This window comes from Cygnus atratus, chromosome 3 (assembly GCF_013377495.2).
Source record: "Cygnus atratus isolate AKBS03 ecotype Queensland, Australia chromosome 3, CAtr_DNAZoo_HiC_assembly, whole genome shotgun sequence".
Taxonomy (NCBI): Eukaryota; Metazoa; Chordata; class Aves; order Anseriformes; family Anatidae; genus Cygnus; species Cygnus atratus.
Window position 1 is genome coordinate 71,822,992 of NC_066364.1, and position 19,089 is coordinate 71,842,080.

The 19,089-nt window shown below is 43.8% G+C and overlaps 2 protein-coding genes across 2 annotated transcripts in view; both read left to right on the plus strand.

Moving 5' to 3' along the window:
- IGF2R (insulin like growth factor 2 receptor) overlaps window positions 1–3,646 on the plus strand; it is a 55,582-nt gene extending 51,936 nt beyond the window's left edge. Inside the window, exons 46-48 of the mRNA XM_035538378.2 lie at window positions 736–900; window positions 1,487–1,556; window positions 1,978–3,646. Of these exons, the coding sequence (XP_035394271.1) occupies window positions 736–900; window positions 1,487–1,556; window positions 1,978–2,379 (637 nt within the window). The 3' untranslated portion in view covers window positions 2,380–3,646. The remainder of the gene's footprint in view (window positions 1–735; window positions 901–1,486; window positions 1,557–1,977) is intronic.
- A 2,214-nt stretch (window positions 3,647–5,860) lies between these two features.
- Window positions 5,861–17,559, plus strand: LOC118243908 (solute carrier family 22 member 2-like). The gene is made up of 11 exons (XM_035538496.1): window positions 5,861–6,271; window positions 8,330–8,433; window positions 9,524–9,678; window positions 11,831–11,999; window positions 12,830–12,944; window positions 13,381–13,490; window positions 13,606–13,820; window positions 14,252–14,360; window positions 15,434–15,546; window positions 16,626–16,725; window positions 17,027–17,559. The coding sequence occupies exons 1-11, from the start codon at window positions 5,861–5,863 to the stop codon at window positions 17,091–17,093; spliced, it is 1,668 nt and encodes a 555-aa protein (XP_035394389.1). The 3' UTR covers window positions 17,094–17,559.
- The last annotated feature ends 1,530 nt before the right edge of the window (window positions 17,560–19,089 follow it).

The following is a 19,089-nucleotide window of genomic DNA, read 5'->3' on the forward strand; positions in this document are numbered from 1 at the left end:
TACTGCCTGGAAAAAATTAAAAACCAGAGCAAAAACTGGCTTATGTCTGTCTGCCCACTTCTTCAGGCTAGAGTGAAAAAATCATTATAGGTCATAGAAATAATGAGGTATTTCTGCAGTGATTTGATCTCTTTATTCTACAGAATTGAACTCTTTATTTTACAGAAAGGAGTAATGAGGTGACAGGCAGTGGTTTAAAAGCAAAACGATGCATCTCAGTGCTTACCTGCATTCTTGACGCTGTGGGCAGCCTTGCTGCAAAGAATGAAATAATTCTAGGACTGTAATTTTCTAGGTGCAAGCTTAAAAGCACAGGGAAACTGTTCATTCTGGTTTAAGCAGGGGATTATCTGTTAGTCTGTGTAGTGCCACTGTCAGATGGAAGGCAAATAATTGCTGTAGCTTCTACAGCTTGCTCAGGTGCAGGTTTAATTATTCGAGTGGATAGCTGCTGCTGTCTAAGATCTGGTGTCTAATCACACACTTTAGTAATTGCACACTTTAGTCTTGACTGTTATCTCAGTTTTATGCACTGCTTAAAAGCACACCAGGATGTAGGCACAGTATCTGTCTTTGTTTTTTCAGTGACTTATTTATAATAAAACTCCCTAAATTCTGTTCTTTATAAATTCTGACAGGCTGGTATAGTATTTTTAATTTAAATCTGTTCCCAATCTAGTTTGATGCAATTTGTCAGTAGATCTAGTCTTCCTTTTCTTCCCAATTTGTTATTAGATCAACCAGTGTTCCAGGAAGCCGTGAGGGCCAATCTGATCAGGAAGCCCAAGTACATAAAGGTCTTTCAAGGAGAAGTCAGGCAGTTGGTGCTGTGCTGAGTGTCCTTCTGGTTGTTCTCACTGCATGCCTGATAATCTTACTGTTCTACAAAAAAGAAAGAAGGTAAGAGATGATTGGGAGGCTTTGAAAAATTTCAGTAGGACAATTTGGCTTCCTCAGTGAAGGGGAAGTGGTGAACTTCAGAGACTGAAGTTCTGTTTTCCAGCTGGCAGCATCAAGTGTCAAGCAACAGTTTTCCAAACTCTCCGTTATTGTTCGAAGGTCCACGTAAAGAGGGATGGACTGCACAACTGATTTGGGCTAGTCTCTGTTGTGAGCAACTACTAACTGAGGATAAACCCATGTGACAATATTGTTAGTATTTGTCCTTTTCCTTTCATGGTGTCAAGCTGGAACCATAGCAAAGAACAAACAAGTCATGCTGCTTCTCTGCTTTCCAGACAAGGTTGCTTTTTTCCCTTAAGACTAAAACACCTCTGGTCTGTATTCACCTTGAAGCTGTGGTAAAGGGGGAAGATGTAATATTCAGTCCATGATGCTGTAGTAATTAGAAAGGTTTAGGGTCAAATGTTGCTACATGACAGCTTACAACTTGCTTGGTAAAATGCTTTGATAGAAATCCACTGAAATGTGAGGGCTATTGAGGGGAATATAGTCTTCCTAATGCAGTGTTCTTCCTTTTCTTTAGGGAGACTGTAGTAAACAAGATAACAAACTGCTGCAGAAGAACGTCAGGTGTTTCCTACAAATACACAAAGGTAATACAGTAGCAAAACCAAAGGTTCTGTTTCTTGTCAAATTTTAATGTGAAGCTCTTGTAATGGATAGATAAAAACCTTTAATTTCCAGTTCCTCCAGTGAATGGAAACGAATGCATGTGGCTTCAGGAAAGCTACGTAGCTAATTGTCTACATTTATATTGTAAGATGGGAACCTTTCCCATTTTAGAACAGAGTTGAGGAAATGAGCAGTCCGTAAATAGCCAAATAACAAATCTACCAGAAGAGAGTACACCTCAGACACAGTAAAACAATAGTAATACTGCAAGAGTGTGCTGTTAACTATCTCAGTCTAAATTAAACCCAAGGATATGTGGAGTAGGTCTGACAACTGGGGAGATCGGTGTATGTAGAAGAGTCTGGAGTGCTATAGAAACCTCTTGTGTTTTTTTTCTTGTAGATAAACAGTGAAGAAGAAGCTAACGAGAATGAAACAGAGTGGCTTATGGAGGAAATTGCAGCACCAAATCAAAGAACAGCAAAAGGAGTGCAGGAGAACGGTCACGTTGCTACCAAGTCTGTTACATCTGAAGCCTTTACATCTCTCCATGTGGATGACTTGGACAGTGAGGACGAAGTGTTAACCATTCCAGATGTAAAGATTCAGACAGGAAGAGGACTAGAGAAAAGCAAGCACCCACAAAAGAAGCCACAGAGCCTTGGCAGTGATGACAAAGCTTACTTGCTGAATGGGGGAAGGGAAAGGAAAACAAAAGCCAAGTCAGGTCAACAGCAGGCACAGAACTCTACAAATACAGCATCATTTCATGATGATAGTGATGAGGACTTGTTGAATGTTTAATTCCTCTTGTGCCTAATAAAATATATATAGAGAGATTATATATAAAATGGGACAACACTTCCAACCAAATATGAGGACTTCAGCCTGAAAGATTTTTCCGAATTTTGCCTTTAACAAGAAACCATTGAAAAGGGAAGAAGAGAAAGATGTCTTGGTTGTTTACAATGATCTGTTCAGTAATGACTGGATTTCTAGCATCCAGTTAGCTGAGTTATGTTGACTCTCTCTAGCCAGGACAACTTTTTTAAGCCTCAGCATAGATGTTAAATGCTTGCTTAAAAAGGAACCTTTCAAAGGACAAGATTAAAGCTGAATTAAGCCCCTGGCTCTTGAGATTCAAGTTATCTGACTACTAGCATTTTAACTTCTTGTATTTATTGATCCTCACTACTCAGGTTTGCTTATAGCAACGTGTTCTTCCTGCCGGCAGGGTATTATTCTATGGGTTTGCCCTTCTATGGGTTCATCCATTGTAAGACAAGGAAAGATATAACTTTTCTGTGTTAGGATGATTTGATGTAAATTTTAGAACTGGTCTAATTTATCCTGTAAATTTGAATATCCATTCTAATTTAAACAGATCATTGGTTCAAAGGTATTGACTGAAAGGTACAATTCTGTTTAGCTTTAGCCTGGAATGGTCGTTGTTCTTTGCATGATATTTTCTTGGTACTGGTCATATGACTGACTTCATCAGTATTTGCCAGAGCAGCTGACAAGCATCCAAAGATTTTTTTTTTCCTAGATCATGGCTGGACTAGACTGACTACACAGAACAAGATTTTTCAAGGTCAGAGGCAGAATTCTTAGAATACAGCTTGCACTGCCCAGTTTATCATCACCCAAAAAAGCCCAACAACTGGAGGATCCCTGGTCTGCATGATACCTCTCTGGCATTCATTACAAGAAAAGAATTGGGCTAGTCTTTTCTGATAGTGCAAGAGCTAGATCTTAGGCCGAGGTCCTGGCCGTGGTCATTGATTTGCAGTGTTGCTGGCAATTAATGGAAGTCAAATTTGCTCTAGCAGTTTTGCCTTTTCCAGGTGTTTAACATGGGCAATGATAAGGTTTCAAAGAATTTTACAAATACATGTGTTGGTCTGAATTTTTTTGAAACTCTTCATTGTTCATTTTGGCTGGCTTATTCAGTTTCAGCAATGGTTTCTTTTTATAAAAACTCCATTTTGAATCAAAATAGTGTAATATGAAGTATTCAGCAATTTCAATAAAAGATATGACGTGGGTATTCTAAATCCCCACATCTCAAGTCTGGAATAAGTCTGGAATCTTTCTTATGCTGGGCTAATACTGGTCGTCAGCTTGGTGATATCCTTTTCTGTTGTTTGTCATAGCTAATAATCACATCACTCAAAATGTTTGATCATAAAGATCAGAATATATATATATATATATATATATATATATATATATATATAGGTACTCCCCAGTACCGTTTTTCTCAGACTCAAAATTATTTTTCTTCTTACATTGTTCCCAGTGAAGTCTCAAAACAGTTTGGCTAAAGCTGCATCTCATCATTGTTAAAACAAAAGCAGCCTTTTTCATAGTTGGCATTAGTATGCTCTGGGGGAATAAGGCTTCCCAAAGTGTATTTTTTTTAATGCTGCCAATTACCATTGGAAGAGTTCCCTGAATGGATATTGACTAATATTGCTTCCCTTCCCCAAGTCTTTAAGGCTTGCATTTTACAGTTGTTCGGTCTGTGAACTGCTGCATGAAATGACTTGGTATATGACAACCAAATGGTTGTTTCCTGTTTACTGTGCATAATAAAACCTATGTAGAACAAGTAATGCTTGATAAGCATCCCCAGGTAGTTATCAATGACATTTTCTAATAACATGTAGCTGACAGCAATAACTGTTTAGTCTTGAGGCTGTTGCCCACTTTTTATCTAAGCATTTATCTATCTAAGCATCACCAGTGACAGGACCCGCGGGAACGGTGTCAAGCTGAGGCAGGGGAAGTTGAGGCTGGACATCATGAAGAGGTTCTTCACCGAGAGGGTTGTCGCATGCTGGAACAGGCTCCCCAGTGAAGCAGTCACTGCACCAAGCCTGTCTGAATTTAAGAAGCGATTGGACTGTGCACTTAGTCACATGGTCTAAACTTTTGGGCAGACCTGTGCAGTGTCAGGAGTTGGACTTGAGGATCCTTATGGGTCCCTTCCAACTCGGGATATTCTATGGTTCTATGATTTGTAAGTAAACTAAATCATGTTCGTTGCTGTATGCATGACTAGGTTCCCTGAGCTATTTTTCCGGCAAAATATGCTTTTCATACATAAAGAGGGAAGTGTACTCCTCTGGTCCTGCCATTTTCATAACATACAAGTCTAAGGCAGTAATGACTGGGTTAGATGCTGAGCTCTGCTGGTCGACAGCATGACTCCCTGAGGGGAGCATCTCCCCTGCTGGCGCACTGCTCTGTGTTGCTGTCTCTCTGCTTATGTGTCAAGTGCTATCTGACTCCTGACTGCACTGTGAAGGAAGAGAGATCAGAACGGGGGAAAAATACCAGTCTGGATCTATTTTTTTCATGTGGAACAAGTGCACATCACTACCAACTGTTCAAACAGAGCTGCTAGGAAAGAAGCAGTGTGAGACTTTCTGGGCTGTCTCTTTTAAGGAAGGGTCTAATAGCTTTCAACTACACCCACTTTCTAGGCAGGCTTCAATTTGTTTCCTTGGCCTCACTGACTGCCCCTGTGAGCATGACGACCTCCTGCTGTGAGCACGGTGGGTGCTGCACACTTGTCCCAGCTCTGGCTCCACACTGAAGCACTGCAGCTGGGGAGGTGAAAGTCCACTGTGGGCTGGTGGTGGCCGCGGGGTGCTGGGCTTGGGGTAGTGCTGCTTTAGGTCACTGCAGGAGCGGAGGTCTTGTTCCTTGCTTCAGTGGTTCTGCCTGGCAAGAGGAGGTGTGCAGGGAGTGCTGGGCCACAGAGCTGTCCTCACAGCTGCCTAGGCCATAATTTTTCTGGTGGTCTGTGGGTGGCTTCTGTGGGCTTGCTGGGCTGGGGAGGAACTGGTTCTCTTTCTACCCCTCTGCCAGAACAGCTGCCTAAGCTTGTTTTTTTTGCAGTATTAGGAGGAAACATTCAATGAAGACTGAAACAACTAGTAATGGCTAATTTAAAACTAAAAAAAAAAAAAAAAACCAACAACAAAAAACACAACAAATCAACACAATGTAACAGAGTATTGTATTTATTTAGCTGTTTTGGGGGAGGAAAGCATGCTCTGATTAGGGGTTAAATGCAAATTCTGCATGGGTGAATTAAGGTCTGATTTCAAATGAAACCTTAAAAAATAAAGCTTGCAACATGTCGTTTAATAATTTATGGAGTTAGTCTTGACTTTTGGTCAAATGTTTTCGTTACTTAAATAGCTTTGCTGCCAACTAAATATCAGTGCTGCAGAGAGGACAGATGAAGTTTTGAGGTGGTTTTGATGCCAAAATGCCAACGTTTGATGATATTTTGGAGCAGGTTGGTGAATTTAACAGGTTCCAAAAGCAAACCTTTTTCATCCTGTGTTTGCTTTCTGCTACCTTCACTCCCATTTACGTGGGTGTCGTCTTCTTCGGGTTCACCCCTGAGCACCGCTGCTTCAGCCCCGGCGTGGCGGAGCTGAGCCGGCGCTGCGGCTGGAGCCTGGCGGAGCAGCTGAACCACACCGTGCCCGAGTGGGGCGGCCACGGGGCCACTTTCGGCAGCCGCTGCAGGAGGTACGACGTGGACTGGAACGCGACGGGCCTCAGCTGCACCGACCCCCTGGGCAGCCTCGCGGGCAACCGGAGCTCTGTCCCCCTCAGCCCCTGCCAGGACGGGTGGCTCTACGACTACCCAGGGACCTCACTTGTCACCGAGGTAAAAACCTATGTCCATCTTACCTTGTGTTATTAAGGATGCTATTACATTGTGGGAGATGGTTGATGTAGTTTGTCGTATTAAATTGCGATTACCTGTAAGAGGGGATCGTCACTATCTGTGAACTTATTCTGAATGCTTTGCAAATAGTCTTCGCTCTGTCCTTGCTGCGAATTGTTGCCTTGGTCTGCTCAGGAGGTTTATATCTTCAGCTGTGGAGCAAATAAATCCCTAGGTAAAGTCCAGTCTGGAATGAAACTCCCATTGCGTGAGAAGTCCTATTGGTGGAAATGTGTAAACAGTGTGTTAGAAATCAAGAACCTGTAACACTCCAAACAAAACCGGCTGTCTGGGCTGGTGCCTTTCAGAAACCACACATGTTTTCTGCGATATCCGCACAGATTTGAAGGTTTTGACTTCCTTCGTTTAAAACAAACAAATCTTAGTTTGTTTCAAATATGATTAAATGATTGACTGTGGGTGGGGAAAAGTAACTGCCTCCCACAAGTAAACAGTTTAATTCTGGAATAAACCACAGAAAAGCTAATGGCTGTTTTGTGTTCTCAGAACAAATGTGAAAATGGTATTTAAGCTGTTTAGAGTGCTTTAGGTTTTTAGGCGCTTTAACCTATTAAAAATAAAAATAAAAATCTGGGATGGCGAACTTGATTTCATCTTAGGGAAAAAAAATGACTTCTGCTACCTCTAAATTTGTTGGAACTTTCTAACAAACGTAAGAGCAGGTAAATTATGTGTTCTAGTAAATGCCGTATTTGTAGCCCTTAACAGAGGGTGTAATGTAAGGATATTTCTTTCCACAAAGTATGGACTGCACGACATTAAGGTGTGGAGATAAGCAACCAAATCTTTTCAGATGGATTCTGTTGTGGAAAGTCCTGGTCAGCCTCCAAAGCAGCACCTCAACATCTTCACAGCTAAAGGCTCGAGCAAAGTCTCTGCTCCAGATGGCCTCTGTCATCTTTTGAGACTGTCCGACACCAAAGAACTTGCAGCCTGACTGGATTTGTACAGTCGTGCTCAGTGAAAGTTGTCTTCCTTTTTCTTCTGAAGGTGGTGCAGGGCCAGGCCCTTGGGTCACTTCCTTCACAGGATAGCTGGCAGATGTCGCACGCCTCTGGGTTCATTTTGGCAATGTATCTTGTTTCTGTCAGAGTTTCCTTTGAGGCTATCAGGCCGTGTTCTCCCTTGCCTGGCAGCTAAGCAAGGAAGAAGATAGCACAGAGCAAAGCATGTTACTTTGCTCAAAGGAAAAAAATAAAATAAAATACCCCCCCCCCAATGGAGGAATATCCTCACAGGCACCCTCACAGAGTATCAGGGCGAAGTATATATTGATTGAAAATGCATTGGTTAAATAAAACCCAGCTACCGGTAGGCTGGGAAGGTTAGATGGTGAATTTATGGCTAACTGTGTGGTAACGTTTGTCCCTGGATGCAGAATGCCTGATCTCTAGACAAGTTAGGCTGTAGGGGGGTTTATGTGAGCAAAAGGCCAGAGCATAACGAGAATGCCGTGGCCTTGGGGACGGATGTGGTGTACGTCATCCCATGTTCCTCTGGAGCAGTGCTGCTGGTGCTCCACAGGAAGTGGGACAAGGCAGGCTTCTGCAAGCACCTACAATACTTTTCGTGAAGCCTTCCCCCTTAGTGCTCACCCGGGGGCTGCTATGCCACATAAGGGTATGAGGCAAATGGAACTGCTTGGAAGTGTTAACCATCAGCCCCTAAAAATCTGTTTAAAATGCCCAGAGTGATCAACAAGTCCATGCTGATTTGATTAACTTGATATTTGATCAACTTGGCAATAACTTGGTTACATTCTTTTCAGTACTGAGAGATGAACCATGACTAGGGAAATACCAGGGAATTGCCCAAGGGCTTGATCTTGTTTTCAGTGTTGAAACTTAAGTCAGTAGGGTTCCTGGGTGCTGATGAAATCAGCATCAATCCAGAAACAAGTTTAAATCTTTAAATGAAGCAAAGGAGACTTGTGAATGTGAGCAACTGTCTTGCTTCTAACTGTAGTCGTTCTTTCAGTTTAACCTGGTGTGCGAGGACTCCTGGAAGTTAGACCTCTTTCAGTCGTCTGTGAACGCTGGGTTTTTTATTGGCTCCGTAAACATTGGCTACATAGCAGACAGGTATGTGTGGGACAGCAGCAAAACCCTCTGGCCTCCCTTATCAGGGTTCAGCAGCTAACCTTAGGTAAAGGCAGAAAAAGGTTGTGCAACTGGTATCACCTGTTGTTCTCTTCTCAAAGTAAGGTCGACCACTGGGTGTTCACTCACGTTATCAGAAGCGAGTACTCTGTCTTAGGTGAACAAATTGTCCCAGGTAGTTTGCACAGATCTCTCCTGCTCTGTGAGTCCTGCAGAGTTTGCAAGCTCTTCTAGGATGGTGCCCCCAGACCTCCCTGCTGTGCCATATGGGAGTCCTGGGCATGTTAACAGAAGCCAGGAGATGCTGATTTGGAGCTATCACTTCATCTGTCATGCTCAGTGTGGCTACAGCTTGGAAACATCATGCTTCCATTTGAGAGACTTTGATATAGTAGACACAGAGATCGCCAGATGGGTACAGCTGGTTTGGAAATCCCTGGATTCTGGCATCTTTAACAGCCCCTTCAGAACCAGCAGAGTTCTCTTTGTCCAGGCAGCTGGGGTTAAGAAGCAAACGGTAATATTTGAAAATCCTTTTTTTCTCCCTTGTTCCCCTCCTGCCTGGAGACTCTTAGTAGAGGAGGATGTTGTGTCTCCAGCTGTGAAATGCAGCCCACTCACAGCAAGGTCTGTACGCTCAATTTTTGGGATCGAGTTCCTGGCATATAAATCTGCTACCCTGGTGCATACAAATCAGACTCGTAAATCTGTGCATATTTTTCACCCTGTTATATATAACAGACCAATAAACTGTTCTGAAACTCAGAGAAAACACCCACAATCCAAACATCTGTGAATATGGGACTATTGCTGCTCTCATTTGGGAAATTTTTCTTCCTCTGAGAAGCCTGAAAGCTTTTGTGGAATTGCAGAACAATTGGCACAGTAATTTTTCAGGGAATCAAAAAGCAAATAAGTGAGTAATGGCCTAAAAATAAAAGTTGGTATGTGCCTAGCCCTTGTATAGCAAAGTGTTTGATTTTTTTTTTTTTTCAGAAATGCACAAAGCTTGTATTTTATGTCTGTTCTCATGACTAGTGTTTTGCTGTATATGTAATATCTTCCAATCCAGGTTTGGCCGTAAATTTTGCCTCTTAACTTCAATTCTTGCAAACGTGGTCTGTGGCATCCTCCTGGTCTTTGTGCCCTCCTACCTGTGGATAGTGATTTTCCGCTTTTTGCAAGGGCTGGTCAGCAAGGGCTGCTGGACTGCGGGCTACATCCTAGGTGAGTTTGGACCTTCTCCAGGAGCTAGATGGACTGCAAAAGATAAAGGGGAAAAAAAAAGAAAAAAAAAAAGCCTTTTTAAAAAACACCTGTCATGGCTTTTTGAAATCGTATATGCAAGCTGACATCACAGGTGTGATTTCACTTTGTCTTCTTGCTATTCCTTAAAACAGTGTTGCTTCTCCCATATGACAGTAGCCTTCAAAGACCAAGCGAGTGGTGGTACATGAAGGCTGTCACCTCCAGGTAGAGTTTTCCCCGTGGGTCAGCTCCCTGTTGCAGATCAGAGCCTGCTTCCTGTGAGTGCTGGCTAGGGAAGAAGTTGGCCCCAGAGCTGCCAGCAGCCACCCCTCTGCAGCCCAGTCGCCCACAGGGTGAGGACAGAAGAGGACATTGAAGAAGTAGGCAGGAGGGTAGGGAAGTCTGGAGGCGTTGTTATGACACGAAGAACATTAAAGGACAAACAGGCTTTACAGCCTAAAAATAACTGAAGAACAGCATGTACTTGCTGAGGAAAAGATGAGCTGTTTGGATATCTATGCACTTGGTTGAGTGAAGCCAAACCAGGGGATTTCAAAGCAATGGTCAGAGCCAAGCTGTGCTGGTGTTCCTCCCAGCATAGAATCACAGAATCATTAGGGTTGGAAGACACCTTCAGGATCATCTGGTCCAACCATTGCCCTACTACCAATGTCACCCAATGCATGGTGGAGCTGCCTGGAGCTTCTCTGTTGTGGAGTTCAGGCTCATGTCAAAATAAAACTACGAAACAAAAATACATAAAATCACACCAAGCAATCACTGAAGCAGCAGATTAAATATTGTAAAAGCTGGCCAGTTGAGACTTATCTGGATTATTATGGCTAGTGACTTTACTGGCTATCTCCAAGTGATTCAATTAACTGTAGCTAAAGTGTAAATGTCAACACCCAAAACATCTGTGAATTCTTTTAGCAGAGACATTGTGCTAATGCAGTTATCTGGATGCTTGAAATAATAACATCTAGCCCACAGGCTGGACCATCCTGTGCCAAGATGTAGTTGTTTCTTCCCGTGTGTGTTCTAGATACTCACCTGGCATCTTAACTACTTTCCTGGCACAAATAAAACCTTCATCACCTCTGGGGAAATTCATGCCATTTTAGAGCGTAAAATCCCTTTCAGGATGACTTTGTGCCCCATCTTGATATTTTCCCCCTCAATTACATCTTGTTGCTTCTGGTTTCTCCTTGAAATTCTCTCTTGAGAAAAGGCATGTAGAATCAACTCCAAAGCCCATTTGAACTTGTCTCCCCTCCCTAAAGGAGGTTGATTCTGAGTGCCCAGAGAAGGGTACAAGGGCAGAGCAGCCTCCTTGTCATGCTCTCCTGGGATATTTGATATTTGTCTACCCTGCAGCTGCTTATGGCTCAGTTTCACAGAGCCTGAGGAATTGTTCTTGTCTCTGCTCATCATTTGGCCAAGCACAATTAGCTAATCCATCATCCCCAAACCAAGGGCTTCCTTGAGTTGCTGAATAACTGCTTTGTTCTTTCTCTAATTTGTTTGCTTTCTTGAAATGACATGACTGGATGCAAAAATGAGTATGTTTATGCCTGTCTGCTGGAATAACTACTCTTAGCTCTGCATTAGCAAGACTCAACCTACCTGGTGATGTGTGGTTGCAAAGCACAGAAGAGCGATGAAGCCATCCTGATGGGGAAGATCTATGCCATCCTGTGCACAAACATTTGTGTGCTTGGAGGCTGAAAAGGTGCACTTGGGAAACAAAACATTCTGCTTCATTATTGGGTTTGGAGGCATTATGTAGGTTAGCCCCGGCTTTTGCAACAAAATCCCTCTGTGCATTTTGAGGACTGTGTGAGTTATTCAGAGATTTCCATGTCAGAGGACAATACTTGGATGCCTCAGGTCAGTGTGAGAGTAGGAGCAGTGTTTTCTGGTAGTCTGGCAGCAAAGCAAACCTTCCTCTGGAAGCACTGGGGGGTATTTTTGTCCTGAGGTTTCATGCCAGGAAGCCCAGGATTACCAAGAGGCCTTCTTCAGGGTGTCTTCAGGGTCTTGGAGAAGCTTTTGTTGTCTGTGGACGCTGCTGAGCAAGCCACCCCTGCTCTGCGTGGTGGCAGAGCTGTCAGTCCCTGTCTGTTTTCAGTGACCGAAGTTGTCGGGCCGCGGTACAGGAGGACGGTGGGGATTCTCTATCAGACGGCCTTCTCTGTTGGGCTCCTGGTGTTCGATGCCATTGCTTATGCGATCCCTCACTGGCGGTGGCTGCAGCTCACGGTCACCCTGCCCAGCTGCTTCTTCCTGCTCTTCCACTGGTAAGCCTGCTTTCCGTGCACCTCTGCTCGCGACCCAAAAAGCAGTTTCTCTCAGCTCCCAGGAACTGGTATCGAGTGAGATTTGGCACTGCTTTTTGGATGTGTGTGTCTCCTAATGCAAAGAGGAGGCACACGGCAACAAGGGGTGGGAAATTAGACCCCTCAGCAACTGGCGCTTCATTGCATCTTACCCTGTGTGCTACACCTGGTTTCTGTTTAAAAAGAAAGGGCAATGTGAAATGCACTGGAGGAGAATGGTCTGGTATGATAAACTTTCCGTAAAGGAAAAGAAATGCCTTGACAATTAAGTAGATCCTATACTGAAAATATGGTAATAAAGATCCTATACTGAAAGAGGTTGTTGAATGCCTACATATTTGTAACGTTATTTACTTTTTTTTTTTTAAGATAAAACAGTTTTTGTGGTCCAACCGAAGGAAGGAACATGGGTCCATCTTTATTGTGGATCTCTCCTAACTTTTGAGTAATATTTTTCTGTTTTTGAGTATTTTGGTTATAGGTTGTCTGGGTTGAGTTATTAGGCTTAGTAGGAAAAGACTTGTCATTTTCCTATTCCTGTTTTTTTTTTTTTTGAGTGTGTTGTGAATTGCCCTGCCCCAATTTCTCTTTAGTAACCACATCTCTGATCAAAGACACTGCGACAACTGCTCCTCTTCCTATTTCAACAGTGGGATATACTGTTTTTCCTGGCTGGGAGGAAACCAACTCTTTCTAATCAACCAAAATATTTTCCCCACAGTCTCCGTTTGTGGGAATGCTATGGGTACTTTATGTTTTGGTGTAATAGCATCCACTCACTTACATTGTAGGTTCCTCCCGGAGTCTCCCAGGTGGCTGATATCTCAAGGAAAAAATGACGAAGCTAAGAAAATTGTCAGCAATATAGCTAAAAAAAATCGGAAAAAGATGCCTTCCTATTTTGAGGTAAGCTCGGGGACTGCTTATGCATGTAAGCAAGCACCATGATGGTCCCTTCCATCTGTTCCTTCCAGTAGAAGTTCATTGTACTTTGAATATCGGAAAACCTGGCCCTGCAGAGAGGGAGGTGGTAAGTTCTATTACACTAATGGTGGAAGTGAGATGGCACAACTGTCTTAACACTGATTAAGCAGGAAACTGAGTTTTTCTGTGGAAATAAGATGGAAAATGTTTGAAAGCATGGACCCATAGAAAACCTTGGGGGAAGGTTGAGGGAACCCTGCCCAGACACGGCCTGCTGCATGGGAAGAGGGGACCAGCACACCCTCCTGGGACTGTTGCCTGCTGTGAATGGTTGTAGTGTCAGGACATGTCCCAGGCACTTTCCTAGGAGAGCAGGGAACATTCAACTCCTATGAACGCCATGCTGGCTCTTCCGCAGGATATTAAATTTGAAGATGATGATGAGGGCGGAAAGCAGAGTCCTTCGCTAATTGACCTTGTCAGGACACCACAGATGAGAAAAAACACATTCATTTTAATGTACAACTGGTAAGAAGATAATGTTGGTGAGTTGTTTTTGAAGCTCTGGTTGTGAATGCTCCAGCAGGACGCAGGCTGCATTCTTTGACTGACTAACAAAGCTGGGATGCTCTCCTCTGCCTAGGTTCACAAGCTCCGTCCTCTACCAGGGGCTCATCATGCACATGGGACTAGCTGGTGGGAACATCTACCTGGATTTCCTCTATTCTGCTCTCGTTGAATTCCCAGCTGCCTTCATCATCATCGTCACCATTGACCGTGTTGGGCGGCGTTACCCCTGGGCTGCAGCAAACGTGGTGGCTGGGGCTGCCTGCCTTGTCACAGCACTGGTCCCAGCAGGTAAGTCACCTGGGTGAAGCCACGTGGTGGCTTCCCATCCCAGCATCGCCTCCTGGGGACAGCACCTGCCTCTCACTCCCCCTCCATGTGTTCCAGCCCTGAAAGGCTGCAAAAAGTACGTCCACCACTGGGTGCTGCCTCCTCACTTTTAGTGGTGCTCCTCACTCTGCAGAAGTGAAATTAGACAGTTTTGTAGCACTGCTAATAATAAATCTCAAAGCACCTGGGTCCCCTCTGCTGCTTTCAAAGCTTTCCTGTGCCACAGCTCATGCAGTGCTGACTTTCCATTTCCCGATTTACACAAGTGAAAGGAGGCCCCTTAAAAACATTGTGATATGGGATCAGAGGTCCAGCTAAAATAGCACGGGTGTGTCAAGTGAATCCTAAATCACTCGGATAAGTTAAATGCATTGAATGAATTTTCTCTGCAGACATACATTGGCTAAAATTGATTGCTGCTTGCCTTGGGAGAATGGGAATCACAATGGCTTTTGAAATGGTTTGCTTTGTAAACACTGAACTATATCCAACATACATCAGGTAGGTGCATCCTTCTCCCAGTGGGCCATTTGGCCAGGAAGTGTTGAAGCCAACGTGTATTTTGTGTTATGCTAAATGAAGTAGTCCTCAAATGCTTCAGAACTGCACAGGTAGTGCTGATCATAAAGCAGGTGGGAGTACAAGTAAGGTACTTTAAAAGGTAAGTTGATGAAGAAAAAAAAATGTGCTTCAAGGCAGGTGGAAACTCATGTGGGTAAAATAAAGGTAAAAGTGGGGACAATCAAGTTGGATGGGGGATATGAAGTCCCATGTAGTGCTTAGATTTGTATCTCATTTTAATTAAAATAACATTGAAAGGGATCTGTCCAGAGTGGCTGTTGCTATGGAGAATGTACATTCACCCAAGCCCTTGACCTGAGGACTGGAATTTTCCTTAATTGTAAGTGGGCTGCAGGGTGCATAGCTCAGATGTAGACATATCAACTGCAGGTAACTAAAGCTTAGATGCTAATTCTTCAAAGTTCCCTTCTTACCTGTGACCATAGACCATTGCACGCAGGGAAGATGTCTGTACTGAACAGATGATTTTTACGCGTCCTTTTTTCACTGGAAACTGATTATATGAAGTTACACAACATATGAAAATCTTATTTCTCTATCCGTAATCAACATAATGGAAGATAAATTTTGAGATTTTATTAATGGCGTGTAACAAACAGAAGCATCATTTGATACGCCTTGTACTAAGTCTCCCAAGAGATACTGAAGCAATGATTTTCTTTTTACTGTATCTGGAGACTCTCCTCGGATAATTTGGGCCTGATTCTCTTTTATGTTTAACCTTGGGAATTTGCTCACACCTGTGTGAAAATGCAAGTATATTCTCCTGTTCCTATTTGCTATGCTTTTTATTCTTCAGATGTTTAGGCCTAAACAACTTTTGGATGTGACCACCAATAGAAAACTAGATACTTTAGATACTAAAAACTACTTTGCAAAGTATCTTGATGCTTAGTGGTTTGCAGAGCTGCATGCTCTGTGCAAAGGCAGTCGTGGTCTGTCCTCTTCCACCTGCAGTACTTGCTAACCTGATCCCTTTGCTGTCGAACCAGGAATCTTGGGGTGATGGTCTGCTCTGCCTTGTGCGATGTTGGTGGAATCGTCGTCCCATTTATTGTCTACAGACTGGTGGAAATCTGGCACGAGCTGCCTCTGGTGGTCTTCAGTAAGTGCTGCCTTACCTCCTTGCCACCTGCTCATGGGGGGCAGCAGTGGGGTCCAGCTTGCAGAGGGAGGGAAAAGCAGCTGAGGCATTTTGCTCCAAGTTCAGCAGAAACACCTTCCCCATCCGTATGTGCTGTAACCTTCAGTTGGTAACAGTCTGGAACTTGTCTGTGCATTCGTGTCTCCTTTGCTCTTATTATTGTTCCTTGCATTTTAAGAGAACCTGGAGGTGAATACAGATTTGACAGATGGTGAAAAGCTGAGAAATGTTCTAATGTTTTAATGAGACTAAATGGGGTTTTGTTTTGATGGGTTCAAATCTGACAAATTACTGCTCTTCTGTGAGGTGTATTTTCTCAGTCCTGGAGCCAAAAACTAGAACTTCCCATAATTCATTTTTTAATGGGGAGCAAACATGGCTGCTATGCTGCAGCTTTTCCATCAGTCTGTTAACTGTCTGTTCTCCATCTATTCGGAAAGAGATTGGTAAATAAATGCAAGATGAATGTTTGCAGACTAGTGGCCTGAACTTTCAGGTCGAGGTCTGCAACACTTCTCTGAATCTTTGATCAGCATGCTATTTATAGAAAAATGTCTTGAATGGCAGTATGCAGTTTTTAACTGTCAGCACGTTTAGGAGGGTGCTTAGTAGGTTCAAAATAGAGACACCGAACGTGCAAAGTGGGTAAATGAAATTAGCAGTGGAGAAATTAAACACATCGAGCAGGAGCTGATGTGCATATATTTTCTAAATCTAGTTATGTAAATAGCATCAATTTTCTGGCTTACGCTCAGACTAAAAAGGGTTCTTCCCTTTTTACAGCTGTCTGTTCAGTTTTCAGTGCCCTAGGTCAGTGCATAACTCACAACTGAACCTGGTTCATTACCATGTCTGCTTGGCTGTCAGGTCCTCCGGAGATGGCATGCTGGTCTTGTATATCAAGCCTTGATGAGTACATCTTCTCTAAAGAACAAAATAAAATGCTGTTTATTAGTCCTTTGTGCCAGGCAGTGGAAAGTGAGGTGAATGCTGGAAATTAGTATATGCTAACAAGTTCTTTGTGCATCTTTGATTTGAAGCTGTTCTTGGTTTAATTGCGGGTGGATTGGTGTTGCTTCTGCCTGAAACTAAAGGAAGAGTTTTGCCTGAGACCGTTGAAGATGTTGAAAATTTTCACAGGTGAGTTATGGTGATGAACTCTTGGCAGCTTTCACTTGAAATTGTACAAGATCCCCAGCTAGAGCTCCTCGGGGAAGCACAGGGGTTACTTGGTTGCCTCCTATGCTTCCACGAAGTTCCTTGCTAATTCCCAGACTAAGACTAGACTGATTTTGGACTCTTTTACCACTCTTCTCCACATCTGAAGAATAACTGCTTGTCTTCTCTGGGGAAGAGGCAGAGCAAATGAGGAATTTGAAGTCAGGTGCTTGCTGAAAGCATTAATTCCTGGTTAGCTGCTTATATCTTGCTGTTCTTGCAGGCAAAGTGCTCCAAAGGACAAAAAGATCTATCTCCACGTCCAGACATCAGAAGTAGCACGTGACTGAAGATGGTGCAACCTTCTGGGCAGTCTGCTTTAGGGCACTGGCATGGAAAAGCAAATTGGAATGAATACCCTTTTGTCTTGCCTCCTTTCCTTTTCTTCACAGAATCACAGAACAACACAGGCTGTGTTCTCCAAGTGATCTTGAAAGATCATCGGGTCCCACCTTTCATGACAGAAGGGAGCCTAGATGAGATTATCTAGCACCCTGTTCAAGAGCAGCTTGAAAGCCTCCAGTGCTGGGGTAGCTCACTCATCCCTCCTCTTTTTTTGGACTGTCTATCCTTTGCTTACATTGTTTTCTGATCAGGTTGTCCCTAAGACTGCATAACTGCTTTACTCTCTGTATGCTACACTACTAATGTTTTAGGGCTGGAAAATGTTCACACAAGATGTGTGGACTTAAACATGGGAGCAGATCTTAATTTGAGGATGGAGGGTTCCTAAAAGATCTTTGTAAGTCCCCCATGAAATCTGACTTTGTTTTGCCTTGTACAGGGACAGCATAAGAGTTATGTTACCATCACCTCTGTCGTGGAACTGAGGTGACTACAAATCTCACTTAATCTTGTTACAACAAGCAACAACTTTGCACAGACCTTTTTTGTTATCCCATATGTGTTATGGTGTTCATGCACACCCACATGACTGTACAGCTGCCCTGACTGGGGATTTTACTGGCTATCCCCAAGCTTACAAGGATGGGCATGGGCATGAAGAGGGTGCATGGAAGAAAGGCTATTGCCCTTGTGAAGAAGTAGGAGTCTTTTCTCATCACTCAGTGTAGCCACTACATTTTCTTGTCTTGTTAATATCTCCATAGGCTCTATACTTTTTGGTATGATTCTGTTTTCTTAAATCTTCATGTCATTATAAATGTATGCACGCAGACATGTGGAACTTTATTAATAATATTCTGTTGAGTCCAGCTGGGGGTGTGGGGTGGGGAACAATACAGCTGTCAGGGAGACCGGGGCCTGACAGTGTCTTGCTCCACCTAATTTATTAGGGTTGGCCTGTGCCAGCACAGAGCTGTATCTCCGTTTGGAGTGAGTGGGGCTCAGGCCTAGGGCAGGGCTTCTGAGCTGGGATTTGGCCAGTGATCCTGTGCCACGGGGAGCATTAGGGGCAAAGTTAGATCTGCTAGGGCCTGTCCAGCATCCCTCACGATTTGCAGTTGCCCCAGAATTGGGGTCTGCTTGTTTCTGTGCCTCCTGTTCCTCTCTACTGTCAGTGGCAGTAGGGCAGTAGTGTATCCCCTGCCCATCTTTCCTGTTCATGTTCTGCCTTTTCTTTTCCATACCACTGAGCAACCCTAACAGTCTTGTGGTTGCAGAGGAGAAGGGGCATGAAGTACTGTGGCTCCCCTTTGCTGTTTGTCTTGCTGGTCCCTAGCACTGTTGGGAAAAACTGGAAGCCAGTGAGGATGTTGCATGTGTTGCACAAGATATTTCTGTCACTTCATGATCAGGGAGAGGGGAGAGAGCCCCCAGCTGAGCAAAGTGTTCCTGGGCTCCCACAGGCAGTGTGCAGTTGCCCTGGGATCGTTTCCCGGCCCAAGCAGCAGTTAATGTTCAGCCTTGCTGTGAGGGCCTCGAAGGCAGGGCAGCATGTTGCCCAGCTAAGCAGGGCCCCCAGATGACTTTAGCCTGAGCTGTTGCAAAACTAATGTTTGCTTTGGGGTCAGTGAGGAACAATCTGGTCCTGAGACTGGCAAGAGGGCCCGTGGGGATGCAATTGTGTGTGTCCCGTGGAGCTGCTCCCCTGCTGTCATTTTGTGATGACTTAGCTCTTTGCTGGAAGAAAGCTGGCAGAACATCTGTTTTTATTATTGTACGTCACTTTGAAACCCGATGAAAACTTTGTGCAGAAAGAAAAAGGGGGGTCGGGCGGGATGAGGGGGGTAGGGGAGGAAGAGTCAAGAAGTCAAGTAAAACAAATACTGGGATGAATAAATGGAGACTTCCACAAGCTGAGTCTCAAAACCCTGACATATTGCA

Coding starts and splice junctions, on each gene's coding strand:
- LOC118243908 (XM_035538496.1), top strand. CDS start 5,861: ATGCCAACGTTTGATGATATTTTGGAGCAGGTTGGTGAATTTAACAGG. Junction 12,000..12,829: donor TTCTTCCTGCTCTTCCACTG/GTAAGCCTGCTT, acceptor CTTACATTGTAG/GTTCCTCCCGGAGTCTCCCA. Junction 15,547..16,625: donor GCTGCCTCTGGTGGTCTTCA/GTAAGTGCTGCC, acceptor TTTGATTTGAAG/CTGTTCTTGGTTTAATTGCG.